This window comes from Peromyscus leucopus, chromosome 5, assembly GCF_004664715.2.
Source record: "Peromyscus leucopus breed LL Stock chromosome 5, UCI_PerLeu_2.1, whole genome shotgun sequence".
NCBI lineage: Eukaryota > Metazoa > Chordata > Mammalia > Rodentia > Cricetidae > Peromyscus > Peromyscus leucopus.
The window spans coordinates 67,469,169-67,496,090 of NC_051067.1; the positions used below are offsets into that span (position 1 = coordinate 67,469,169).

Here is a 26,922-nt window from a genome sequence, read left to right on the forward strand (position 1 = left end):
TGTTGGGAAGTTGATGGGTTAGGAGTCTGAAGGGATGGCTTCAGGATACAGATGGAACAAGGGATCATCGGGCAGTGGAGAAGGCCTCCTTCCTGCAAGATGGGACTAAGTAACAGGGAAGGTGTAGAACTTACACTTTTAGGGAAACAAGAAGGGTATTGGAAAATTTCATGCCTTTTTTTCCCTTTGAGCTCAGAATCGATTTTGTTAATTTATGCCTCTCCAAGTGACCATGGGGAGTGACATAAATTAGTAATCTCTATGACTTGCTAGTGAATGAAAAGGATCAAAGTGAAGAATAAGATAACTCCTTTTCCTTCACCCTTTCGTCCAACATTGTTCAGCCTCAGTCATTGCCCCCTCCCCTCTTCCAGCATAGCCTTTTGTGTATTTGAGGTGCGTGGCGAGCATTTCCCGCTTGGTTCTAGGGTTGGGGAGGTGGTTGGTATTGTAGGTTTAAACTTTATTTACTGGGGTTAACAGACACATTGTTTGTCTTCCGTCTGGATTCTTGCAGAAGATGACGTTGGATAGCTGTAGTTTTATTGAGAAGCCATCTCAGGAAACACTGCCTGCACAAATAGGGAAGTGAGATGGGAAGGAAAAATGTAATTATGGCTGTAACCACTGTGAGGAACTCAGATTTGCAGTAGAGACCTGGGTGGCACTGTAACAGGATCCCCACTGTCCTCTAGAATCCACAGCAATGGGGTGTCTATGCCTTCCCACAAGTCAGAGGATATACTCCTTACAGGGGATGTGAATTCTCTGAGCCACCAAATCTGCCCTGTGTGCAGACATAAAATGTCCCCAGGCAGAGAGATCCTCCTGACATTTGGGGACTTGTGCCACTGTGTAGAACACTGTGGAAGTTGATAAAGAAAGGATGGTTCAGATAATACCTGTTACAGAGTCCTTTTCTATCCTTTCTAATTCAGCTCCTCTGTCTTCCAGAAGTTATTTTCCTATGTGTTTTAGTGTCAGTATTTTACTCGACAGTATAGAAAATCTAAAAGTGTATTAGGGGAGTATAGTGCATTATATTTCTATCCCCGAATACTCCCCTTTTAGGACTGCATTTCTTTTTTTTTGTGATATATATTTTTTATTTTACAGTATCATTCAGTTCTACATATCAGCCATGGGTTCCCCTATTCTCCCCGCTCCCACGCCCTCCCCTTACCCCCAGCCCACCCTCCATTCCCACCTCCTCCAGGACAAGTCCTCCCCCGAGGACTGTGATCAACTTGGTAGACTCATTCCAGGGAGGTCCAGTCCCTTCCTCCCAGACTAAGCCAAGTAGGACTGCATTTCTTTGCTGGTAGATTTTGACATTAATTACTTTGTTTCATGTTATAGAATAATTTTAAAACATGCCTAGAAGAAAACTCACACCTTATTGGATTCTTAGTCTTCTGCTATCCACGTGCTTGCCCTGGAATTTAGGTTGAGGTCAGAGGATAACTTGTGGGAATCAATTTTTTTCTTATGTCACAAGGGTCCCAGGGATCGGACTCAGGTAGTCAGGCTTGGATGCAGACAACTTTACCCACTTCACTCATCTCTTTGGCCCCTCTTAAGTTATTATTATTATTGTTGTTATTTTATCTGAGATATTGTTATTGAAACTTATCACCTGCTTTCCAAAATATATTTTTACATTTATTCATCTTTGGCCCTTGAAATAACCACAGCAGCTTGTGTCCTTGGTGTGGGGAAGAAATGAATGTTTTTGAATTCTTCATATTGTCACCAGTACAACACTCAGCACAGGAGATGTTTGCCAAGTACTCATTGTAAAGCAGGTATGAGATGAGAAAGATAAAGATGAATGGAGAACCTTGTAATATTTATGTTTCTAGTCTATAAGTATTAAAGAAAATCTTAGGATATCCTGGTCCATAGTGAGATTGCAGAGAAATGACCGCAGCTGTCCATCTGTCCCTCTGTGGTCAGCTTTGTGGCATTTCTGTTACAAAAGCACAGCTTGTATGGACAAGAATAAGAATGTTTACAAATGCGTTCCGCTGGTATGCTTAGAAATGTCAATGGTGCCCCAAGCTGACTTTTGGTCAAGGTCTTAAACGTCTTCTAGGAGGAAGATGTACGACTTTCTAAACCAGAGGCATTTGACAGAGACAATGGTGAAAGAGAAACTGTGTGTGGATGATTGGGAGAATGAAGCCTGTGTCTCTGCCAGCACGGCGTGATAATGTTGCATTTCCTGGCATTGTCCAATAGCAGCGACATCACACTTGCTCTGCTCCAACGGCAAAGGAGAAGCACAGGAAACAGGCACAGAGAAGTGTGTATTGTAGTAGCAGCTCCGCCAGCACTCTTCTCAGGAATCCAAACACTTATAGATGTGTCTGGGGGAAGATAAGTTTGCAGGGAAGAATACTCATTTAAAATAGCCCCGTAATCATGAACCCACTGTTGAATAAATAACTTGTCTGAGTAAAAGCACTCCAGTTACAGGAGTCATTCATTCAACTAAGATTTATTGAAAAATTATTTATGCTTTCTGAAGAAAGATGATAGCATTGAACCAGAGAGGTCAGGTCCTTCTCATGGAATTTATGTTACAGCAAAACCAGACACAATGAGAATAAGTAAACAAGATTGGGTGGCACACGCCTGTTATCTCAGTACTTGGAAGACAGAGGTGAGAGGTTCAGGAGTTCGAGACCTGCCTCTGTGCTATAAAGAATTCAAGGCTAGGCTGTCTCAAAAATCCCCAACCTGCACAAAGCTCACAAATAAAAGGAGAGCATATGCTTTAAGATGTTTGTGGGTATCATATAGAAAAGGGAGGAGTAAAATGAGTGAGGGTGGCCAGCTCATGGAGGGACTGACCCTTAAGCTGGGACCATAAAGTAGCTAAACTAGCAACCAGCCAGGAGTGTTGAGTAACAGAAAGTCCCAGAGCTAAAGGTGGTAAGTGAGGGTGAGAGCAAAGGGTGAGGGGCCACGGGGCTGAATGATGAGGAGTGAGAGTGAGATGTCATGGTTGGATGGCTCCCTGTCCAGGAAAGACAGATGCTTTCTCCTGGGTTCAGTGGTTCCAGTCGTGAAGGGATTCTGCAGTTAGAAAACCGACTTTTTAATTAGAAACAAATTTTCTTCCCAACCCCTTACGATAGAAAAGAAACAAAACTACTGTGATAACCAGTGAGTATTCAACCAGATCAATGCATGCAGGGCAATCCAGTGAAGAGATGGCAAGAATACACATAATCCCACTCTTCCATGTGGTTCAGTGGATGCAACAACCATTATGTGGGGAAGGCTTTGCAGTACAGAGTCATGTCAGGACCATCTCCTCAAAGGAAACTGGGTCATCAGGAGTTATATGTCTTCACAATTCTATTTCAAGAAGAGTTGAGAGTGGGTCAGTTTGGGCTGTCTCTCACCCATTGCCAGTAGTCTATTGTGGAGGTATCTTTGTGGATTTCTGTGGACCTCTCTAGCACTTTGCTTCTTCCTATTCTCATGTGGTCTTCATTTATCATGGTCTCTTATTTCTTGTTCTCCCTCTCTGTTCTTGATCCAACTGGGATCTCCCGCTCCCCTAAGCTCTCTTTCCCTCGAACCTTGCCCTTCATTATCCCCACTCACGTCCAAGTTGTTCATGTAGATCTCATCCATTTCTTTGTCATTGGGCGATCCCTGTGTCTTTCTTAGGGTCCTGTTTTCTAGGTAGCCTCTCTGGAGTTGTGAGTATCAGTCTAGTCATCTTTGTTTCCCCTCTAGTATCCTCCTATGAGTGAGTACATACCATGTTTGTCTTTCTGAGTCTGGGTTACCTCACTCAGGATGATTTTTTTCTAGATCCATCCATTTGCCTGCAAACCTCATGATGTCATTATTTTTCTCTGCTGAGTAGTATTCCATTGTGTATATGTACCATATTTTATTTATCCATTCTTCAGTTGAAGGGCATCTAGGTTGTTTCCAGGTTCTGGCTATTACAAACAATGCTGATATGAACAAACCTGAGCAAGTACCCTTGTGGTATGATTGAAATTACTTGGGTATATGCCCAAGGGTGGTATAGCTTGACCTACTCTGGTGATAGGATGGCCAAACACCCTAATTGTCGTGCTAGAAATCTCATCTAACGACTGAAGGAACTAGATGTAGAGATCCACGGTCAGGCCCCAGGTGGAGCTCCAGGAGTCCAATTGGCGAGAAAGAGGAGGGTTTGTATGAGCGAGAATTGTTGAGACCAACGTTGGAAAAAGCACAGGGACAAATAGCCAAATGAATGGAAGCACATGAACTATGAACCAATAGCTGAGGAGCCCCCAACTGGTTCAGGCCCCCTGGATAAGTAAGACAGTTGATTAGCTTGAACTGTTTGGGAGGCATCCAGGCAGTGGGACCAGGACCTGTCCTCAGTGCATGAGCTGGCTGTTTGGAACCTGGGGCTTATACAGGGACACTTGGCTCAGCCTGGGAGGAGGGGACTGGACCTGCCTGGACTGAATCTAACAAGTTGAACTCAATCCTCAGGGGAGTCTTTGCCCTGGAGGGAATGGGAATGGGGGGTGGGCTGGGGGGAAGGTGGAGGGGGGAGGACAAGGGAATCCATGGCTGATATGTAAAATTAAATTAAAAAATAAAAAGGAAATTAAATTTAAAAAAATCTGAGGTTGAAAAGAAAAAAAAATTAAAAAAAAAAAAAAAAGAGTTGAGAGTGGAGCAAGACCATGATGGCATGACACAGACTGGTTACAATGACACTGGAGAGAATGGAGGAGGAAATGTATGCTTGCAGCTTTTCCTCGTCCACCCCTGCAGATTGCACACAGAATCTGCAGGGGTGGATGAGGGAGAGAGGGAAGGAAGGAGGGTGGAGAGAGAGAGAGAGAGTGAGGGAGAGAGAGAGAGAGAGAGAGAGAGAGAGAGAGAGAGAGAGAGAGAGAGAGAGAGAGCTGGGAATCCAGGGTGACTAGTGGATTTGGTTTGTGAATCTGGGTGCATGATGATGTCTTGAGAAAGAAAAGACTGGATGTTGGTTCATTCCCTGGCTGTTTTTTTTTTTTTTTTTTCTTCTTCTTCTTCTCCAAACTTGGCACAGGCTAGAATTATTTGGAAAGAGGAACTTCAATTGAGGAACTGCCTCCATCAGATTGCCTGTAGGCAAGTTAGAAGGGAATTTTCTTGATTAATGATTGCAATGAGAGGGCCCAGCTCACTGGGGTTGTACTGACCCTGGACATGGGGCCGTGGGTTGTATAAAGCCTGCTGAGCAAGCCAAAGGGAGCAAATCAGGACAGTGTCCTTTCATTTTTCTGCTCTGGTTCCTGACTTGACTTCCCTGGATGATGGAGTGTGGCCTAAGAATTGAAGGCTGAGATCAACCCTTTCCTCACCAAGTTGCTTTTGGTTACGGTGTTTTACGACATCATAGAAACCTAACTAACACTACTGTGACTAGAGTGAAATTAAGATAAACTACAGATGAAAATTAGGCACATAAAAGTAAAGGCCTCTGAAAGGAGGCTGTGCTCCATGTACAGACTTTCCTGTCCTTTATCATCAATGAATGGCTGTCTCCTCCTGGTTTGCCTTTTCTTCTAATAAGGGTTTTTAATAAGGCCAGCCGTTAGTCCAATCAAAATGGCTGAAATCTGAAGTGAAAGATAGATGTGTGATTAATGCTGAGATTACACCCAGCCATGCTCTCAAAAGTGGAGGGCAAGACTAGCTAGGAAAACACAGGGGGAAGAACTAAGTTAAATGGAAGAGTCTCAGAGTGCTCAAATTAGAGGAGGTTAACTAGTGTTCGTGGATGATAAATGCTCATAGTGGGTTTTAAAAAGTCTTATTTCATTTTCTCCTGTGTTTTTATCGTGAGCAAAGCACCCTACTTGTAAAACGTTAATTTTTGTTGAAGAAGAAAGTAACTCATCTTGTCACACTGACTCAGGGCAGCCACAAAGTGAGGTCAGGTATGGGAAGGAGGTCAACACAAGTGTGGAAACTAGGTCTCCTCAGGTGACCTAGTCGGGTGTGGCATATATTGGGGACAGTTGTCAACTCCAGAGAAGCAAGTGGTAACATATGTTCTGGATCTATGCGGTGTGGAGCTTAACGTATTTATAACATATGGCACATATAACGTATTTATGACATAAAGCACCCCAGAAGAGAGTGGCAAGAGTTAGGCATATGGGTGAGGAGAGGCAGGGGGTCACGTCCAGTGTGGGCATGACAGAGAGAGGAACAAGTGTGTCAGGAGACAATGGCCTTTGAGGCCATGATTCATTACAGGCTTTAAGGCAAAGGTCCTAGACTTGACCTCACGGTGTAGGTAGTGCCAACTGCGCTGGGGAGTTGAGAAGAGGAAACAGAAGTACTCTTCTGAAAACACTCTGGAAATGGGGAGGGACTCTCTTGATTGTGGTGTTTCTGCTCTCTTTCCCTTCCCCTTCCACCTTCCTCCTTCCACCCCAGGATGGTTTGCTTCAGAATAACTGAGATCATTTTTTTCAGATTCTCAGAAACCTACAACCCTACCAGCTCATTTGGAAAAGACTGTACAAAGTAGACAGAAGAAATTTAGGAAAATGTCACAAGAAGTAGTTAGTGTACATTTTTGTCAAAAAAATCCATCTTTTATTTTCCCTGTATATTCTTTAAAAGTCAACAGAAAAGAAATACCTTGACATAGAGAGGGAAAAATTTGTGCTTACCAATTGTTTTTCTTGATTTTTTTTTCCATCATATGAAGTCCCATTTGATCAGCCACATAAGATGAGCCAAAGCTATCCGGACTCATTTACTTCAACTACTAATTCCCTCCTCCAGTCTCTCCATCCAGCTTCCAGGAGGGAAATAAGCATCCCAAGATACAGTTACCTCGACCAGTTTCCTTGGAATTATAACTCTTCAGGGAAATGGAAGTGTGGGAACTTTTGTCCTAAAATACTGCCCTCATTATGTGAACATCCTTAAGCATGTTTTCTTTCATTTTTTTTTCTGAACAGACACGAGGCAATTCTTAATATACAATGAAGATCACAAGCGCTGTGTGGATGCTCTAAGTGCCAGCTCTGTTCAGACATCAACTTGCAACCCAGAAGCTGAATCCCAGAAATTCCGCTGGGTGTCGGAATCACAGGTTATGAGTGTCTCTTTCAAATTATGCTTGGGTGTGTCATCGAAAACAGACTGGGCCTCGGTCACTCTGTATGCCTGCGACTCGAAAAGCGAATTTCAGAAGTGGGAGTGCAAAAACGACACACTCTTTGGAATCAAGGGCACAGAGTTGTATTTTAATTACGGCAACAGGCAAGAAAAGAATATCAAGCTTTATAAAGGTTCTGGTTTGTGGAGCAGATGGAAGGTCTACGGAACCACAGATGACCTGTGCTCAAGGGGATATGAAGGTAAGGGCTTAGAGAGAAGCTCATCTTTTATCAGCTTTTATCTTTTGTCATTTTATTATTTATTTTATCATTTTATCTTTTATCATTGTCTCTTTGTTTGACACTGAAGGAGATAAACATGCCCCAGTTTGGTCTGTTCAAAAAATAGTAAGTCTTTACTTGGAGCTTTTGAATTATTCTGTGTTCTAAACAGACATGATAGTGAATAAGTGTGAGAAACTGTTCCCGGTAACCATTAGTTATTGGGAATTCATAGTAAAAATTACCTTGAATGCCTTCATATTACTTATTTTTAAGCAATGAGTTATAGCTTTCGGGAGTGTTTCATTGTGACCTTTGACCAGAAGCCTCCTATTCGACACAAGGGATTGTCTCCTTAGCTCTAACCACACTTTTCCTTACCTCCAGGGTAAGGTTAAGATCTCTCTGGAGAAATGATCCCAAGAACATTCTTTACTTCAGATTTCCTGGAATGAAACTCCGAGTGTTTCTAATTTATTCTGTCACACTGGGGTATTCAGAGACAATAATTATTCTGGATTATTCAGACTGAAGAACTGGCTCATGAATTAATTAGCAGACATATTTAGTCACCTGCCACAGAAAGAGGCAGCATGATCAGGGAAGATAATTGCTTTATTTGAAGTGGATTCTTTGAGCTACCAAAGGAGAAATAAAGTCAGAGTCTTTAGTTTCCCCTGTAACACAAATCTTAAAGGGTCTTATTAATAAAAAACATGGGTGCCAGATATTGGGGTGAATGCTGAAAGATCAGAGAAACAGACCAAGCCACAGCTAACCTCACCCTATCAATTCCTCAGCTGATCTCGTTTCCTCAAACTGGAAGCCTCTGTGTCCTCATCCAGATGGATCTCAGCTGAACTGCTGCTAAAAGCCTAAAAGCTTAACAAACTTAGTTCCTGGTCCTCATGCCTTATATACCTTTCTGCTTTCTGCCGTCATTTCCTGAGATTAAAGGCGTGTGTTACCATTCCTGGTGGTTTCCAGTGTGGCATTGAACTCACAGAGATCCTTCCCAAGTGATAGGATTAAAGGTGTGTGTGCCACCATTTTCTGGCCTCTATGTCTGTCTAGTGGCTGTTCTGTTCTCTGACCCCAGATAAGTTTATTACGGGGCACAATATATTGGGGGACACAGTATCACCACACTCCCCCTGTCTTGGTCAAATTTCATTCACTCAGAATCAGACAGTAAAACAAGACAGTTCGAAAGAGGCTCAAACTTTTTACAAAGGCTGCTCTCTTGAGTCAGATGATGCTGCAACCCCATGTCACATTTGGATACTTGGCTATTGTGCGACGTTATCTAGAACAACGTCAAGGTCAGAGGAAGAACAAGCCTTTGGGGACAGGGGAAACTTATTCCAAAATGACTTTGTTGCTGGGGCTGCCGAGATGGGTTGAACCTCGCTTATCACAGTGATACAGCACAGGAAGCCAGTTCCTTGTAAAGGGGTTATTTGTCTGCTTTCTGTTTTCTGTCCATCTAAAGAGAAGATCAGAGAAGAAATTGAAGTTGCACAGGGTTGAGTTCAGAAAAGAGTTATTTCTAGGGATTTATTGAACATGATATAAACTTAGAAATTCCGAGAGAGGCAACCCAAGTAACGGCACCTACCAGGGGAAACACAATAGAAAACTCAGAGGGCAGGACAGGCTTACTCAAACTCGATTGTGTCCAATTCTAAGAAGGGGACAATTGTCAAGTTGAGGGATTCAATTTGAGGATAATAGTGTTAGAGGTCATCTCTTTGAACTTATTATTTACTTCTCTTTTTACAGTTCTGGGGTTAAATGTAAGGCTGCACACATTCTGGTCATGTGCTCTCCTGCTGAGCTCTGTCCTCAGTCGTTTTAGGTTTTGCTTTTTATTTTGAGGTAGGGTCTCACTAGGTTGCCCAGGCCAAAACTTCCTTTGCTGCCCAGGTAACATTAAACTTGAAGTCCTCTTGCCTTAGTCTCCTGAGTAGCTGGAATTACAGGTCTGTACCACCAGGCCTGCCGTATTTTATGTAAAAGCACAGTAGTAAGTCCCCATCTTTCTGTTCTGCCATTTGCTTTGAGGCAAGCGTGCATAGTACTTAGGGCAGTGACCGTCACACTTTAATGCATTTAAGAAACATCCGGTAAACTTGTAAAAATGTGCAGGTTGCAAGCTCTGTCCCCCACTCAGATTCTGAATTAGTACACGAGGATGACACAAGAGTCTGAATTATTTTTATGAAGAATTGGGTGATAGTTTTGAAGATGGCCCACCGGTTACCTTTTGCTAACACTTTGATGATCTTTCAATGTGTAAAATTATCTTGGTGAATAGGCCCTCAAAATGACTTTAATTTAGAAACAATTAAAGTGTGTGTGTGTGTGTGTGTGTGTGAGAGAGAGAGAGAGAGAGAGACAGAGAGATAGAGAGAGACAGAGAGAGACAGAGAGACAGAGACAGAGAGAATCCCTGTGTGAGTATGAGTGCAGTCAGTATCTGTCATGAAGACATGTCCGATCCCCTGATCCCATGTACTTGGAGTTACAGACAGTTGTGAGCTACCTAACATGAGTTCTTGAATCCTCTGCAGGAACACTACCAGCTCTTAACTGTTGAACCATCTTTCCGGCCCCAGAGTAACCTTTAAATTCATTTAGTGCTATATAGGCTAGAACTGAAGACACCTCTTTGGAAAACTGGTTGATTGTAGAGATTGTTTTTAGAAAAATAGTGCCAGAATTGTAGACTTGGATGATTTAAAGGGTTATCTGGAAGTCTGAGCTCTAAAAGGAATACTAATTTGATGGCAGTTTTGTGCTTTTTTTTTTTTTTTTTTTTAAATGAGGTGGGCAGGGTGGAGTTTGGTTCTTTGGACCTCTTCTGTGGCTATTTTTGAATGAACATCTTATTTTGGAAGAGCCCCTTCTGATTGGCATCTGTAAATCCAGTAGGAGAATGTGTTCTCTGACTCACTGAAGGGTGCACTGGTGCTGTGGTTCCCATGGACTTTCTTTATGGGAAGGGGCAGGCATCCTTGGCATGGAGAATTGTCCCAGTTCTTACTGAATCTTGCATGTTCCTTATACGAATGTATGATGTGAAGATTGGCCCTGGGGCTGGAGAGACGGCTCAGTGGTCAAGACACTTGCTGCCAAGCCCACTGACCTAGTTCAGTTCCTGAAATCCACACGGTGGAAGCAGAGAACCTACCCCACCAGTTTCCTCTCACTTCCTCATGTGTACACTGACACAATGCTCTTTACCTTACAAAAAAACAGAACAAGACAAAAAGATTCGACCTATATCTTAGCAGAACTAAAGCTAGAGTAGCATTTTTTTTTTTTCTTTTTCGAGACAGGGTTTCTCTGCGTAGCTTTGTGCCTTTCCTGGAACTCACTTTGTAGACCAGCCTGGCCTCGAACTCACAGAGATCCACCTGCCTCTGCCCCCCCAAGTGCCAGGATTAAAGGCGTGCACCACCACTGCCTGGCTAGAATAGCATTTTGAAGTTATTGATAACTAACTATAAAGTAATTTTTGATTAATTGAAAACAAATCCAGATGAAATAAGTGTAATGGGTAAAAGGAAAAAAACAAACAGCAAAGAAGTGGTTGGGAATGATGGTGGCACCTGCCTGTGATCTCAGCGTGCAGGAAACTGAGACAAGAGGATTAAGTCTGAGGCCGCTGTAGGCTAAACAGTAAGTCTCTGTCTCAAAATAAATAAATTTCATAATTAAAGAAGAAAGGTATCGACAGTAAATACTGTCGAAGGGTTTTGAGTGGCTTCTTTTTAGGACATGGATTAGAGAACTCTGCTGATCCTACCCAACCTCCCCCGACCTTCCCCGCTACACACACACACACACACACACACACACACACACACACACACACACACAGTCGCTGCTGAGAGATTACTTAGAGGCTGACTTGCTCAGAAGTAGTGGGAGGGGATCTGAACATCACCTGTGGTTTGACTTCATTGCTTTGTGTGTGTGTGTGTGTGTGTGTGTGTGTGTGTGTGTGTGTGTGTGTGGTATTCATGTTCATATGTGTGTGGATAAACATGTGGTTGTGGATGTGTGTGCACATGAGTCAGAGGTTGATGTTGAATTTTTTCTTCCATCACTCTGTACCTTATACACTGAGTCAGAATCTCTCACTTGAACCTGGAGCTCACTGATTCGGTGAGTTTAGTTAGCTAGTTTGCTCGGGGGAGATCTGGTTCCATTTTCACACTTACATGGGTCCCGAGGATCCAAACTCTGATCCTCACTTGTGGCAAGCTTCATAGCTTTAAGGTTGTTTTCAACCTAAAGAATTACTGAGACTATAATTCTACCCAAGAGGAAGGATAGCATCCGCCTGCCTTGGAGGAGAGGCAGAAGTTAAAGCTGGTGTCCCAAGGGCTTATCGCCCTTGCTTCTCCAGCAGAAGGGACATAGTCCATTCCAAAAGGTGGTTGGAAAGGGGTGGAGCTAGAGTTGTTCCTAAGTGCCTGCTGCAAGCAGTGCCAAGCAAAACACTGCGTGGAGGCAGAGGGGACGCGGGTCCACAGGGTAGAGGAGCGAGACCGACTCCTTCAGGGTGCACTGTGAAGTCGGCATGCAGACATGTGTCACTCACTTTCAAACCCTTTATGTCCCTACAGCCATGTACTCCTTACTGGGCAATGCAAATGGGGCCATCTGTGCATTTCCTTTCAAGTTTGAAAACAAGTGGTACGCAGACTGCACCAGCGCTGGGCGCTCAGATGGATGGCTCTGGTGTGGAACCACCACTGACTACGACGCTGACAAGCTGTTTGGATTTTGTCCATTGCAATGTAAGTGATCAAGATTTGCTTGGCACATTCACCATGACAACAAGGTGGTAGTACCTCGGCTTTGCATAGAACATGGTCCCCCAGTGTTTTCATGCTTACTATTCCAGGGTATCCCTCTCTAACCCTTTACAGATGCCATAGCACCCCTTCTGGAGCTATGAATCATTGTGGCTGAAGACCATTGTTTGTGTTTAGATTTGGGGAGGAAGAGTAGACAGCACTCTCATTGTCCCAACATTCCTTGTATGGAATAACCCCTGATTTTTATCTTGTGCTTTTCTTTGTTTCTTAATTTTCCCCTTTCTTTCTTCCTTTCTTCCTTTTCCTTCCTTCCTTCCTTCCTTCCTTCCTTCCTTCCTTCCTTCCTTCCTTCCTTCCTTCCTTCCTTCCTTCCTTCCTTCCTTTCCTTCCTTCCTTCCTTTCCTTCCTTCCTTCTCTCTCTCTCATTCTCTCTCTCTCTCTCTCTCTCTCTCTCTCTCTCTCTCTCTCTCCTTCCCCATCTGTCTTTCTGCTAAGAGTTGAACCTAACCTTGCACATTCTAAGTAAGCACTCTACCACTGAGCTATACACCCTGGTCCTATCAGTTATTTGTTGAGACTTTAGGGCAAATTATATTGTGTACAGTATTATATATACTTAATGCTGGAGGTAGGCATCTTCTTCTCCCAAACCCCAAATGCTTCAGCTTTATAAAACATATGTAGAAACCAGAATTTAAATGTCATGGCAAGTTTGTTTGGTGGGAGAGAGACTATGAGGGCTGTCATGTTTTGTGTCAGTGTGTGCTGGAGCTCCTTGCTGTGAAAAGGATACTGGTGGAGGCCTGTGAAACTCAACATCAGAAGGGTGGAATTTGATTGAACTGGATATCAAGGGAAGTGAGTGATTTATGCTTCGAAGCCCTTTGAAAATGGAAGTTCAGGTGTTACTAGAACTAGCAAGACCATATCAAGTACCAGAGCTTGAATTCTTGTGGTTGTGTTCATGTTTAAGAATCAGTAAGAAAGTGTGTGACAGGTCTTAGGTGAGGTTGGGGGTGGGGGACAGCTGGAGTGGGGGGGCCAGAGCTAGGGCTGAGGAAGGAGGAAGAGGTTGAAGTCTTTCTTTTATTTCTGTTTCTCTGAACAGTCTTCCTGCAGTCAGGTGCCCTTTTCTAACTAAGTTACTTGAGGGCAACCTCTCTCACACCCATTGCTGGATTATTGCAGCATGTCTCCTCATATCACCCAGGACTGGTTTTCTGCTGCCCCATAAAGGAAACTGAGCAAGAGAGGAGACTCCAGTGTGGTCCAGAACTGCTATGGAATTATCTGCGCTGCAACACCATTGTTTCCCCCTAAGATTTTTGTGACCACAAATTCACACATCAGAATTCTTACTATGCCAATATTCTATCTAAGTCAGTAAAACTTGGCAAAATTTCTTAATGTCAAACTAGATCCAGACGTCTGAGAATTTTTCCTACATGACCTTTTGGCTTTATAATTCCCAATCATCTTATGAAAAAAACTTGAGTTCATACTCTGTATGGCATTGTAATTGCCTCCTTAGCATCTCGTGAGTGCCTATGAAGGTCATAGGTTTTGAGTCCTTAATGATACCATGCTCTGGCCTTGTCTGAGGTAGATGCATTTATAACAACACTTGAAGCTCACAGGCTTCAAGTCCACAATGGTACAATTCTCTAGCCTTAATGGAGGTAGATACATTTGCCTCTCATATCAACATTTAGAAATTTGATTTCAATTTAAGGTTTATAGCTGTCTAATGTTTTGAATGAGAACTCTTTTTGTCTGAAAAAGTGAAGTTTTTATAAAGAGTCATTCCTATTTTTCAACTAGTGAAGAGTTGTCTTCACCTAGTAGGAGTGATATTTTCTAAATCTGTCACCATTTTTCTTAGGGATATGTGCATCTTGGTTCCAACTAGTATCCTCCATTTAAGTGGTATTGATAGAGGACTTGTTGAATGTGTGGTGGATAAAGTGTGGCGAACAAATGGAAAACCAATAATAAAGACTTTGATGTCCTTGGATATGTATAGGAATGGAATTTCCATATGTATCCAGTACAACATTTAGCCTTGTTAATTCTGTATGTTCAAAGCCAAATGACATATTTTTTTTTAATATAAAACATATATAAAAGGCAAGTGACTGTAGAAAAGTTGTTTTATTTCCATCTGCATAAAATTTTAATTTTGTTTTGTGGTTCATTCAAAGTAGAATTTTATCTTATAATTTTATTATTTTATAATCACCTTAAGCCCAGTAGCGTTGATAAAGCACAAAGAGGTGTTGGTTACTGACCTAGTGACATTAGACACATGCTTCCATTGTCCTTTGGGTTGTTTATTGTCATGTTTTCCTTCTATTTAGACACTCATTTCACGTATCATGAGAACAGGAAAAGGAAGAGACCCCGTTCTCCCGATTGTCCGTAGCTTGCAGCCTTGGCTTACAGCACCGGCTTCCCTGGTTTACTGTGGGAAGCTGAGCTCTGGGAGCTGCACAGTCAGCAGATGTGTGTGTTTATCGAGAGACAGGTTTTAACCCTTTGATTTAAAATGTAAGACAAACTTTCTTTAAATAAAGAGAAGAGTTACTTTATTTTGTGTTAGGGTTGTTACATCCTCTTGACTGTTCCCAAATAAGGAAATAGCTCCCTTAAATCAACAGTAACATCTTCTGTCTCAATTCTAAGCAAACCCATAATCATAAAGTATTTTTAAAAATGTTTGTCTTCAAATAAAATCCAAATAAATCTCACTGGAAAGCCACATTTACACAAACATTAAGTTTTTCAGATATCAGATCATTCTAAGTTTTACACTAGTAATTGAAATTTATTTTTCTGTAAGCATACAGTGATTTTCTAGTTATTTTAGTGCTGTGGTGTAGCTCAGTAGTCCAGTGCCCACTTACCTACAGCAGAGGCCTGGGTTCCATCTACAACATCGTCATCAACAACAATGAACTTTGGACATTTCTATGCTATTGCCTGAATCAAGTTCTAATATATTTTTTCTTTCCTTTTTGACATGTCATGTTACAACAAGTGTCAGATCACAGGGTGTGTTATGCATGTGTGACTGGGAGCATTCTGATTGCCACTTCTTCATAACACATGAAACACAATTAGATCTAGAGTTAGGAATTACAATGCCAGACATGAGATGGTATAGACAATTTAGCAAGCTGAATACTTTCTAGGAAATTTTAAAAATTATAGAATCACTTTCCTTTTCCTTATAAATAAATGCAAAGGTTGTGCTGTCTTTCCCAGGGTTGTAAGCAGAATTTTGTGTTATTAAAAAACAAGAAAGGAACATTCTCATAGCATAAAACATAGAAAAACATTTTATTTGCTAGCTTCCAAACATCTTATATGTAAAAGGCTATAAATAATACTTATGTATGGATACTATTGGGCTTTCATTAAGTTTATAAAAGATATTTACAGTCATATAATAGTAAAGGGCCAATATAAGCTAAAGTGGCCTTTTTTTTTTTAACCAAGGGTTTCTTCCCTTGGTTAAAACAATTAGCATATTCTAATGCTAAGATCTAGATTGAATGCATCCTGGTATGAGAAAACGAAGTTCTGAAAGTCACTTTACTCTCTACCTGGCAGACTCAGATGCAACCAGCTTGTCTAAAGGAGTCTGTGAACATTTTTCTTATGCCTTACTTCTTAAAGGACCAAACTAGGCAGTAGATCCACTTGCCATGAGAAACCAGGCACTTACTTTCTCTCCCTTACCGATTCACTGATCCAACGCTGGGCTGGTGTCCTGATTTTTCTTCCTTGTGTCTGCTTCATGTCTTACATTATCCTATTCAAATGTCCCAGCAGGGAAACAGGGAGAAGCTGTGTCTCTTTCTTGCCTTAGGCACATGAAACACTCTAGGTGTGGTTGGCTACGAGACCTCTACTCTTCATCTCAGGAGTGACGGAAGTGCAGATGGCTTTAAAGAGAAGTCAAAGGGCAACCACGAAGATGTGATGATGGGCACTGGATGGTTTTTAAAATGCTTCCCTGGAAGCATCTCCCATGAGTAGCACAGCTAATTGCTTGTCTTTTTTCTCAGTTGAGGGCAGCGAGAGGTTGTGGACTAAAGACCCGTTGACCGGCATTCTTTACCAGATAAACTCCAGGTCTGCCTTAACCTGGCATCAGGCAAGGGAGAGCTGCAAACAGCAGAATGCCGAGCTCTTGAGTATCACGGAGATCCACGAGCAAACATACCTGACAGGTAATGACAGAACTCAAAATTGTAAGTAAAAGCAGATTACTTGATTGCCACATCATGCAACTTTGGAGTAGATAATACAATGAATTATTAATGTCACTGGCCTGGCAGGCAGGAAACAGAGAGATCACATGTGACACATGCAGGAGAAGCAGAGAAAGAGAGGGAACAGGAAGTGAGGCTGGTCTATAAAATCTCAGAGCTCACCCCCAGCGACGTATTTCCTTTAGCAAAGCTCAACCTTCTGAAGATTCCACAATCTTCCCAAACAGTGCCACCAACTGGACACCAAATGTTCAGATAAACAGACCTATGGGTGAGTGTGGAGTACTTTTCTTTCCAACCACTGCCCAGTGGTGCACACCTATATTTCTATCATGCAGGAAGTTGAGATGGGAAGGGCAGAAGTTCAAGGTCATCCTCCACCGCACAGCCAGTTGCAGATCAGCCTGAGCTGCAAGATACTTCCCTCAAATATAAAACTAAGCAAAAAGTCAATAAAATTCACATTTGGGGAAGCAGATATTAGAGCCAAATATCAGGAAATAAATAAAAAAAAATCTCTGCTTCCCCATTGCCAGAGCCCACTTCCTCTAGTTCGACTGGTGTTACTGGTACATAATAGATCTCGGGCCTGTGATTATTGTGTTGACAGCACACTCAGTGTCCCCTACGATTCTATCATGAAACACCTTTCCCTGGTTCTAGGATGCCATCTGTCCACCTACCGATCCCCACTTCATCCATTTTGTCTTTTAGCAAAGGTCTCTGCTTCCTCGGGGGTGGCATGGCTTGTCTCATAATGCTCTCTGACACATTTTCTGCTACACTGTTTTAAACCTAGATTTTCCCAAACTTTACACAGTGAGGATTGAATCCACTCCATCTCTCTTAGCTTACTAGCACTTTTATGACTTATTTATTTACACTTTGTGTGTATGTACAGGTTTGTGTACATACATGTACTTGTGCCTGTGGAGACTGGAGGTCAACCTTGGATGACATACCTCAGAAGCCAGACACCTTACACATTTAAAAATGTTTTTATCTATTCATTAAAAACTTCATGCAACATATTTTGATCATATTCATTCCCCTGCTCCAACTTTTTCCAGATCCTCTCCTACCTCCCTACCCGCCCATCTTCATGTTCTCACTCAAAAAAATAAAATCATCACCACAACAAAACAAAAACAAAAGCAAAAAACAAAACCCATGGCATCCGGTTTGTGTTGGCCAGTAACTCTTGGGTGTGGGTCCTGTCCTGGACCGAGGTCATCAACCTTGGGTGAGATACTTCAGTAGTCATACACCCTGCCTTTTATTTGTTTGTTTGTTTGTTTTTTGAGACAAGGCCTTTCTCTGGGACTGGGAGATCCCTGATTAGGCTAATCTAACTGTCCAGAGAGTCCCAGGGATCCTCCTGTCTCTGCCTCCCCAGCACTGGGACTATATGCATATGACTAAAGTCACACTTGGCTTTTTATGTGGTTACTGGTGAATTTGTTCTCATAACACAGCGAGCACATTGCAGCTGAAGTTATCTCAGCAGCCCTTCTTATTGCCATTCTATAATAGTTATTTGCTCAAATATCCCATAATGTATTTATAAACACTTTAAATTCTTGTGATTTCCCCTCCACGTTTATTCATTTACTTTCCCAACAGGCTTCCTATCGAAAACTTTCTAGTGGGCATTCTGTGAGGTCTCTGAGATACTCAAGCTGATCTGACATGGGACTTAAAGTTCCCCAGGGGAAACAGATATAAACAAGAAAATCAAGAAGTGACCAGGCACAGAGATAGGAAGCAATGGGGAGAACAGTGTGGAGAGTGAGCTAGTGAGGGAAGTTGCTGGAGATGAGGCTCATGATGGGGATGCCTCCCATCCGGGGAGAGTCACACAGACCCTTCCAAGGAAAAATGTCTCAATGTTTGATGATTGACAAATGATGACTGAAAAAAGTAAAGGTAATTTTTTTAGAAGTTTACCCTAAAGTTTGAGCAATGGAACCATTAGTTGATAGCAAGAACACAGGGCAATAGGTTCTTCATTTTTACTTTTATATTTATGTGTTTAGTGAGCCTGTGTGTGTGTGTGTGTGTGTGTGTGTGTGTGTGTGTGTGTAGGTCAAAGAACAGCCTGTAGGAGCTGGATCTCTTCTTCTGCTGTATGGATTCCAGAGTTCAAACTCAGGTTTCCTAAGCTTGGTGGCAAGCACTTTTTCCAGCTGGTGTCTTGCCAGCCCTGGTGTTGGAGTTCTTAAAAGTGAAATTAGTTACCCATCGTTATCATCACTTGGGGTGGAGGTCTTCAACTATATCCCAGTCCAGATGAGTAGAGCACCCAGGAACCTGCATTTTGTCTACATCCCAGGTGATTTGTAGATGTGGATAGTAACTCTACATGACCTGCACCTGGACTCTGGTTCACATAGATACACTGATCAGCAGGTGCTGTTAGTGTATTCATCAGGGCAGCAGGCAGGCCCCGGAGATTCAGAGCTGAGTTTACTTCCCATGTTTCTTTGAATCTTATTTAACTTCTAGAGTTGCAGTCAGCGTATTTCCAGTAGGATCTGGATGTGTGTAGCTTTTCTAGGGAGAGCTGGGGCACTTCCTGCCTTTCTGTAAGTCAAAAATACCATGCCATGAGGAAAGCTTATCTGACAGGAAATGCAAAAAAAATATCTCCAACAGAGGAAAGACATTCCTTTTCTCTAGAAGAAAGATATTCACAGTATTTGATATCCATGGACTTATACTGAGGAAGATTCTAGGAAAGAATGGCATGGTGGACTGACATTTGGGATATGCTCTGTTTTGAGAAATATGCCCTCAAAATGGAAAACAACTCAGATATAAAGTAAAGTATATTCTACGAGAGGAGTCTTTAAGTAAGCAGGATTTTAAAAACCGCATACTCCACAGTGAAGACTCTAAAGTTGAAGACTTGTTAAGATGCATGTAGTGGTTGACGGAGGCAGAGGTGGGGCAACCACAGCTGAGGCCAGTGTGGACTTCATAGGGAGACTGCCATAAACAGCCAAACACACAAGTGTGTTGTCCTCTATTGGATAGGGGCTATGTGCCAGACACTGGAATTTATTTAAGCACACATCAATCTTTTAAATGAATATTGTTATCCCACTTTATAGAGGAGATAACAGATCAGTGGGCTAAAGTTGAAGTTGGTTGTTTCATGTTTCAGGTGAATGAAAGGGTTGAATTGGAGTCCATCTCTGTCTTCTCTTTTACCCTGCCCGAGTCTCACTCATGAAATGAGGATGTATCTGGCATGCCCAAAGCTCCAGGGAGAACCTTAATTTACTCACCAAAATCTCCTTGTGCCAGTAAAGGTCTTTCTAGCTTGTAATCTGATTTCATGCTGTCCTTAGGGTGGCATGCTTCCACCCCGATGAGTGTTTGCACATGACCCACTGCCATTCTATCTTCTTCTCTTCATCTTCTCCCCGGAAACAAAGCAGGATGCTCCATTAATCCTCAGTCCCTGAACACGATTCATAACTGTGTATTTTCAATGATCATTTACAGAACTGAAAGGAAGTGAAATTTGGCTTGTTACCAGGTGTGTGTGTGTGTGTGTGTGTGTGTGTGTGTAAACTGATTTCCTTTGGTATTTCCTGAAAACAAATGAGATATACATGTGGAAAGAAAAATTAAAGTACCAGTGTAATAATAGGCACACTCTATCATAACTAGGTTCAAAAGTAGACTTAAAAGTGTGCATTATTATATAATGCATGTACCCCAAATAAAAGAAAATCCTGTGGAATTGATAACTGATGCCTTGGATAGCTAAAATAAAAATTCTTGGTCTGGTCCTTTATAAAATTACACACATGCACAAGAGAGGGTGATGCTCTTTTGCTTTCAGGGGTGCTTTCTTCCCCCCTGTGCTGAAAATGGAACCTCACAGATGGCAGACTTTTAAGCGACATACTTAGTACAAGACTTGAATTTTGTCCCAGATCACACTATCGCTAATCTAAATTCAACGTGTAGCTGCTAACAGTCATGGAAATGATAGCCATCACATGTACTTACTGGACCCATGACTATCTTGTAGGTCCAGCTTTAAAAGTATCAATTTAATTCTTGAGCTCAGAAGTCCCATAGAGTTGATGGGGTATGGGGTATGGGTTATGGAGTACAGGGTATGGGGTTTAGGAATCCCAGAGGTGGTTTCCTTAAACACCCGAGTCATTTCTCATCATGCCAGACCTGGTAATTTAACTCAAACCTTATACAAAACACACTTTAATTCTTCACCAATCAGTGAGTTTCTCATAGTTTTGAAAAACCACATTATTATTATTATTATTATTATTATTATTATTATTGACAGAATCTTGTTATGTAGTCCTGGCTGGCCTGGTACTTACTATATAGCTTAAGCTGGTCCCAAACACAGAGCAATCCTCCTGCTTCTGCTTCTAGAGTGCTGGAATTATAGGCATGTGCTATCATGCTTAGCTCTTAACTTTTTAGTTGATAATACTTTTAATTATTTTAGAGCACTTACTTTTTGTAAGCTATATTTATCATTTTGAAATGCTACTAGTTGGGACTCACCTTAAGCCTTTAACTCTTGATACTTCTTGGTTCAACATGCTGAGTGCTGGGATTATAGACTTGCACTACCATGCTCAACTTGAAATGCTACTTTAATAGAACATTTCCCTATACCCCTCTGGAAACATAAGAGTGATTATTATTCAAATTAGTATAACCTTATTTATGTTAGAATTTGTGAAAAAAAATATAACATTCAGCAGTAACTGTCTTAATATAAAGGATAATATCAATACACTATTGATCCCCAAATGTTTCTTAGCACAGTCTAGAGACATGTTTTCTCTTGCATGAAGGGTGAGGCAACAATTTTTAGCTTGTTTCTTCATCCTAAAGGGATGATACATTACTCAAAATAATTTCAATAATATGTAGAAACATAAAGTAAAAGGAGCTAATGATGGCACAGAAAACTATAAAATCGACATTACACAAATCCACTATTTTATTGAAGAATATTTGATAATTATCACACAGATCTACAACTAAGTGAAGCCCTCCCATCTTGATGACATTGTTTTCTAGCAAGTTTTTATAAGAAATAATGTTATAATTTAGAGTTAAGTCTAACCTTGAAAACCTAGCACTGAGTCTTTGGTTGATGTCACATAACAAGGAGCAGTATGCACAAAGTGCCAGGAACAGAGGTCACGGATCAGAAATACCTGCTTAGGTCACTGTGCCTCATGTAAAGGTACCTTGCTGGCACTTGAAATTACTTATAGGGAAATTTAACTGAGTATTTTTGGTTTTAGATTTATTAATTTTACCTTATGTGTATGACAATTTTGCCTTTATGTGTGTATGTGTACCACGTGTGTCTAATGCCTATGGAGGTCAGAAGAGGGCATCAGATCCCCTGGAAATGGAGTTACAGATGGTTGTAAGCTGTCATGTGGGTGCTGGGAACTGAACATTGGTCTTCTGAAAGAGCAATTAAGTGTTGTTAATCACTGTGCTACCTCTCTAGCCCCTGAAAATTTAAGTTTAAAGGAACTAAATCCATTGGAAATACTCAACTGAACTTGGATTCTGGTTCTGACCCATACTACCATGTAATTCTCAGCAAGGTGTTCAGCTTGTCCATCTTTGATTGTTGTAACATGAATTGCTAAATGGTCTTTTCATAAAAAACCCAGAGCCCGATATTGGGATGAAATATTGCTGAAAGATCAGAGAGACAAATGTACAAGCCACCTCTTACCTCTAGGACTCCTCAGCCTGAAAAGCTTTCCTCAGCACAAAGACTTCAATTCTGTCTCCTCACACCTTATATACCTTTCTCTGCCCACCCATTTCATTTCCTGTCTCAACTTTCCTGGTGCTGGGATTAAAGGCATGTGACTCCCAAGTATTGGGATTAAAGGTGTGTGCCACCATGGCCTGGCTCTGTTTCTCTCCTAGACTGAGTCAATCTCATGTAGTCCAGGGTGACTTTGAACTTACAGAGATGCAGACAGATCTCTCCCTCCCAAGGGCTAGGATTAAAGGTGTGTGCCACCACTGCCTGGCCCCTATGTTTAATCTAGCGGCTTGCTCTGTCCTCTGATCTTCAGGCAAATTTATTAGGGTACACAGTAGATTGTCCTGGCTGTTCCATAAAGGAACTGGACTTGATACTTTCCCAAATATAAGGTCCCTCAGAAAGCTACACTAGCTCTTCAACCTTTTTCTTCTAGAATTCCTGATAAAGAATAAATGAAGGCTGGAGTGATATCTCAGCAGTTAAGATACTGGCTGCATTTCCAGAGGATAGGATATAGGTTCGATTCCCAGAAACCACACAGTGGTTCACAAACAAATCTCCAGTTTCAGGGGATCCAATGACCTTCCTCTGGCCTCCCTGGACACCAGGCACATATATGTGCACAGATATCATGTAGGCCAACTACCTGTACACATTAAGAAAATAAGTGAATTTGAATTAGCTGTCATTGAAATTTACATATCAGTATTTAATTTCTTTTCATTTTTCTCAGATTAGTTCATATTAAAAAGTCATAGTACGAGCTAGGCAAGGTGGCACACATCTTTCATCCCAGTGCTTGGCAAGTAGAGGCAGGCAGATCTCTGTGATTCTGAGATCAGCCCGGTTTTCCTGGTGAGCTTGTAAGTGCAGTGGCTGTGCTATGTCCAGAAGACATCTTCCTGTCATACATCACCCCATCCTCTGGCTCTTACATCCTTTCTGCCTCCTCTTCTCTGTTGCTTTTAGCCTTGGAAACAAATGGGCAAGTATGAGACTCTAATTATTGTAAGTGTTTAACTGATGACTCTCACCACTAAAAGGTATTACTGAGGAAAATATTCCACCATTTTTAACCAGTGAGCATAAACTGGCAAATTTATTTTCTAACATGTATACAGATTTGAGTGTTTTAAAAAATAAATCAAAAGCATAGAATTAAAAATTGTTTCCCATTAACAACCAATTTGGAGAGATTAGAAAATTCCTACTTTTGTGGGAACAATGAAGAGCGACAGTCGAGGGAAAGAGAGTGGGAGATCCTAGCTGGATCAAGAAAAGAGAGGGAGAACAACGAATAGGAGACCATGGTAAATGAAGACCACATGAGAAGGGGAGGAAGCAGAGAGCTAGGGAGGCCCACGGAGATCCACAAAGATACCGCCAGAAAAGACTGCTGGCAATGGACGAGAGACGGCAGGAACTGACCTACTCCGGTGATGGGATGGCCAGACACCCTGTTAGTTGTGCCATAAACCCCATCCAAGGAAGGTCTGAGGAATCTGGATGCAGACATCCATGGCTGGGCCCCTGGTGGAGCACTGGGAGTCTAATTAGTGAGAAAGAAGAGGGTTTATATGAGCGAGAATTGTTGAAGCCAGGGTTGGATAAAGCACAGGGACAAATAGCCAAACGAATGGAAGCACAGGATCTATGAACCAAAGGCTGAGGGGCCCCCAACTGCATCAGGCCCCTGAACGGGTGAGACAGTCATTTGGCTTGATCTGTTTGGGAGGCAGCCGTGTGTTGGTGCCGGGTCCTGGCTTGTTGCATGAGTTGGCTGTTTGAATCCTGGGACATATGCAGGGACACTTGGCTCGGTCTGGGAGGGGGGGACTGGTCCTGGCTGGACTGAGTCTACCAGGTCGATCCCGGTCCTCAGGGGAGACCTTGATCTGGAGGAGGTGGGAATGGGGGGTGGGATGGGGGGAGGGGGAGGGGGGCGAGAGTGGGAGAACAGGGGAATCTGTGGCTATTATGTTGAACTAAATGATGTTGTAAAATAAATTTACTTAAAATAAAAAAAAAAAAAAAGAAAATTCCTACTTTTGATTTTTTAAAAGATACAAACAGTAAGAGGTTGAAATATTCGTGTTAGGTAGTGCATGTGCATTTCTATTTTTATTTCCATATTAGGCATCAGTAGACTAAACCATTGTAATTATTATTTATTATCTGTTTAAATAAAACATTGCTCGTGTTGGCATGAACATCGTTTTCAGTTTAATAACCATTTCTAAAGTAGCAAAACTGATTTTAAACATCATAAAATTCTCAAAATAAGTTCTGAAATACAAAGTTGAGGTAATGAGTTATGATAATGTGGGTAAAAATGCCTAATAAAATTTTCTGTCATAGAGAAGCTGTGCTTTTTTCATAAAATAAATCTTACTTTTACTTTCAAAGGATGTAAGAAAGTCATTATTTCATAAGTGAAGGTCATGGTTCTACTTGTTTTAGATTATTAGAAAAAATATTAGCTGTGTTAATCACTACACCCCTCACATTTAAAAAACAGATATTATCATTATTATCTATTGTGCACACACACACACACACACACAAGTGCACTTGGAGGTCAGAGGCATTGGATATTGGATCCTCTGGAGCTGCAGTTACAAATGGTTGTGAGCCACCCAACATGAGTGATGGGAAGCTAACGAGGATCCTCTGAAAGAACTGTATGTGTTCTTACCCACTGAGCCATTATTCCATCACCTGATCTCACATTTTGGATTAACATATTTAATATCACTGTCATTTCTGAATACCTGTTTTGTGTTTGTGCTTTTTTTTTGCATGTAGGATTGACTAGTTCCTTGAGCTCAGGACTCTGGATTGGACTCAACAGCTTGAGTTTCCACAGTGGTTGGCAGTGGAGCGGAGGCAGCCCGTTCCGATATCTGAACTGGCTACCAGGTAAGGTTAAACCTGCCTGAGTATTACTAGTTGAATATTTCATTGGGATATAAAGACCTTCCTCTCCTTACACATATCTTTCAAAGAGACTTAATGGAACATAGCCTATTTCTCACCATGCGTTGAAATTTGCAGCCTGGATTTGAATATTCTAAAGGTATGAGTTTACAGAGGGCCGGCTTCCTGGGGTAAGGACTTCTTTCCCAGGATAATCGAAACAGTCAATATGTGTTTCTGTTTGTTGCCTGCACTTTCCAAATAGCTTTGATTTGTTAAGTTCTTACATTCAAAAGGATGTTTTTTAGCTATTCTTAAGTATGGTTAAAGATAATAGAATTATTACTGCTAATATATATTTTGTGTTATATTAACTTGGTCATTGTCCTTGAAATCACATGACTATTATTAAGTATGACTAAGTGCTTTCAGCTTTTTGTATGACCATTGTCTTCTTTGGGTTTTGTGACTCTCTTGTCCTACCTGAATTTTTAAAATTCAGTAAGAGAGTGCTTATATATAAGATACATATATATTTCTAATATATACAATGCTATGCAGACATCAATGATCTTACACACTTGGGTGGATACTAAGGCTGGAACCTAGGACCTTGTGCACATTAGATAAGCACTGAACTATGCCCTCAGCCTTCTATATACTTTTAATTTTGAGACAGACTCACTGCGTTACACAGACTAGTCTCGAATTTACTCTACCCCAGTAAGACCTTGAACTTGGGATCCTTTTTCCTCAGCCTCCTGAGTATCTGGGATTTCAGTTCAGTGACATGATGTCTGGATATACATATATGTTTGTGTCTACTAATATTTACAAATACACATTATGGATTTAAGAGAACTGAATATTTTGGGTTGGTGAATTTCTCATTACCTTGGGTCATGAGATATTTCTACTATTACCATATAAATAGATCTTAAAGTCTATGGTGATACTCTTTTTGCTATTTAAAATAGAATAGCCTTGAATTAAAAATGCTATCTCAGCCACAGATTATAAAATTCCACACTAGCATGAACATTTACTAGTGCTTTTCTTAACAACACACAGTTGTAAAAATGAGAGTCAGTAGATACTCCAGCAGCTTTCTGATTATCTGGAAGTTAGAAAGTAGAGTGAGTGGATTACTTCCATGTTGTCATAACATACAAGTTGACAGAACACAAAAGGAGACCGATTATTGAATGTAAGTTGTACATATGAAGCGATTCTTCAGAGAAACATAAAAGTCAGTTCTGAATGTTTTTGGCTGTTGGGTAGTAGCTACTTGAGGTGTGTTAAGTATGAGTCCAGCCTTTCTAACTCCAGCACACTACCAAGCCTGACTTATTGTAGAAGAGTGCAGTTAATGATTAGTGATGTCTGTCATGGAGCAGGAAAGGAGAGGAGGAACACATTAGTCATGTGTTTATCAGCTTTGCTGCAGACACTATTGAGATAGTGTTTGAACAGCTGAGGTTTCCCTTTCCTCCTCCCTTTCCCCCACTCTTCTCCTCACAACCTTACTCACAACCTGCTTTTGCTTTATAGCCCAGGTTATCTCAAACAATTGATCCTTGTGTTTCTGCCTCCTGAGTGTTAGAACTGACCACTCGTGTGTGCACCGCCATGCCTAACTTCACAATTTTTTTTTTTTGCCACTAAATGCCCTTTTAAAGCAT

The 26,922-nt window shown here is 41.4% G+C and overlaps 1 protein-coding gene across 1 annotated transcript in view; it reads left to right on the plus strand.

Annotated features, from left to right (window-relative positions):
* The window catches only part of Mrc1 (mannose receptor C-type 1), a 90,455-nt gene that overhangs the window by 4,703 nt on the left and 58,830 nt on the right, over positions 1-26,922 (plus strand). The window contains exons 2-5 of the mRNA XM_028870508.2: positions 6,996-7,397; positions 12,056-12,229; positions 16,321-16,485; positions 25,130-25,243. Coding sequence (XP_028726341.1) covers positions 6,996-7,397; positions 12,056-12,229; positions 16,321-16,485; positions 25,130-25,243 — 855 coding nt within the window. The remainder of the gene's footprint in view (positions 1-6,995; positions 7,398-12,055; positions 12,230-16,320; positions 16,486-25,129; positions 25,244-26,922) is intronic.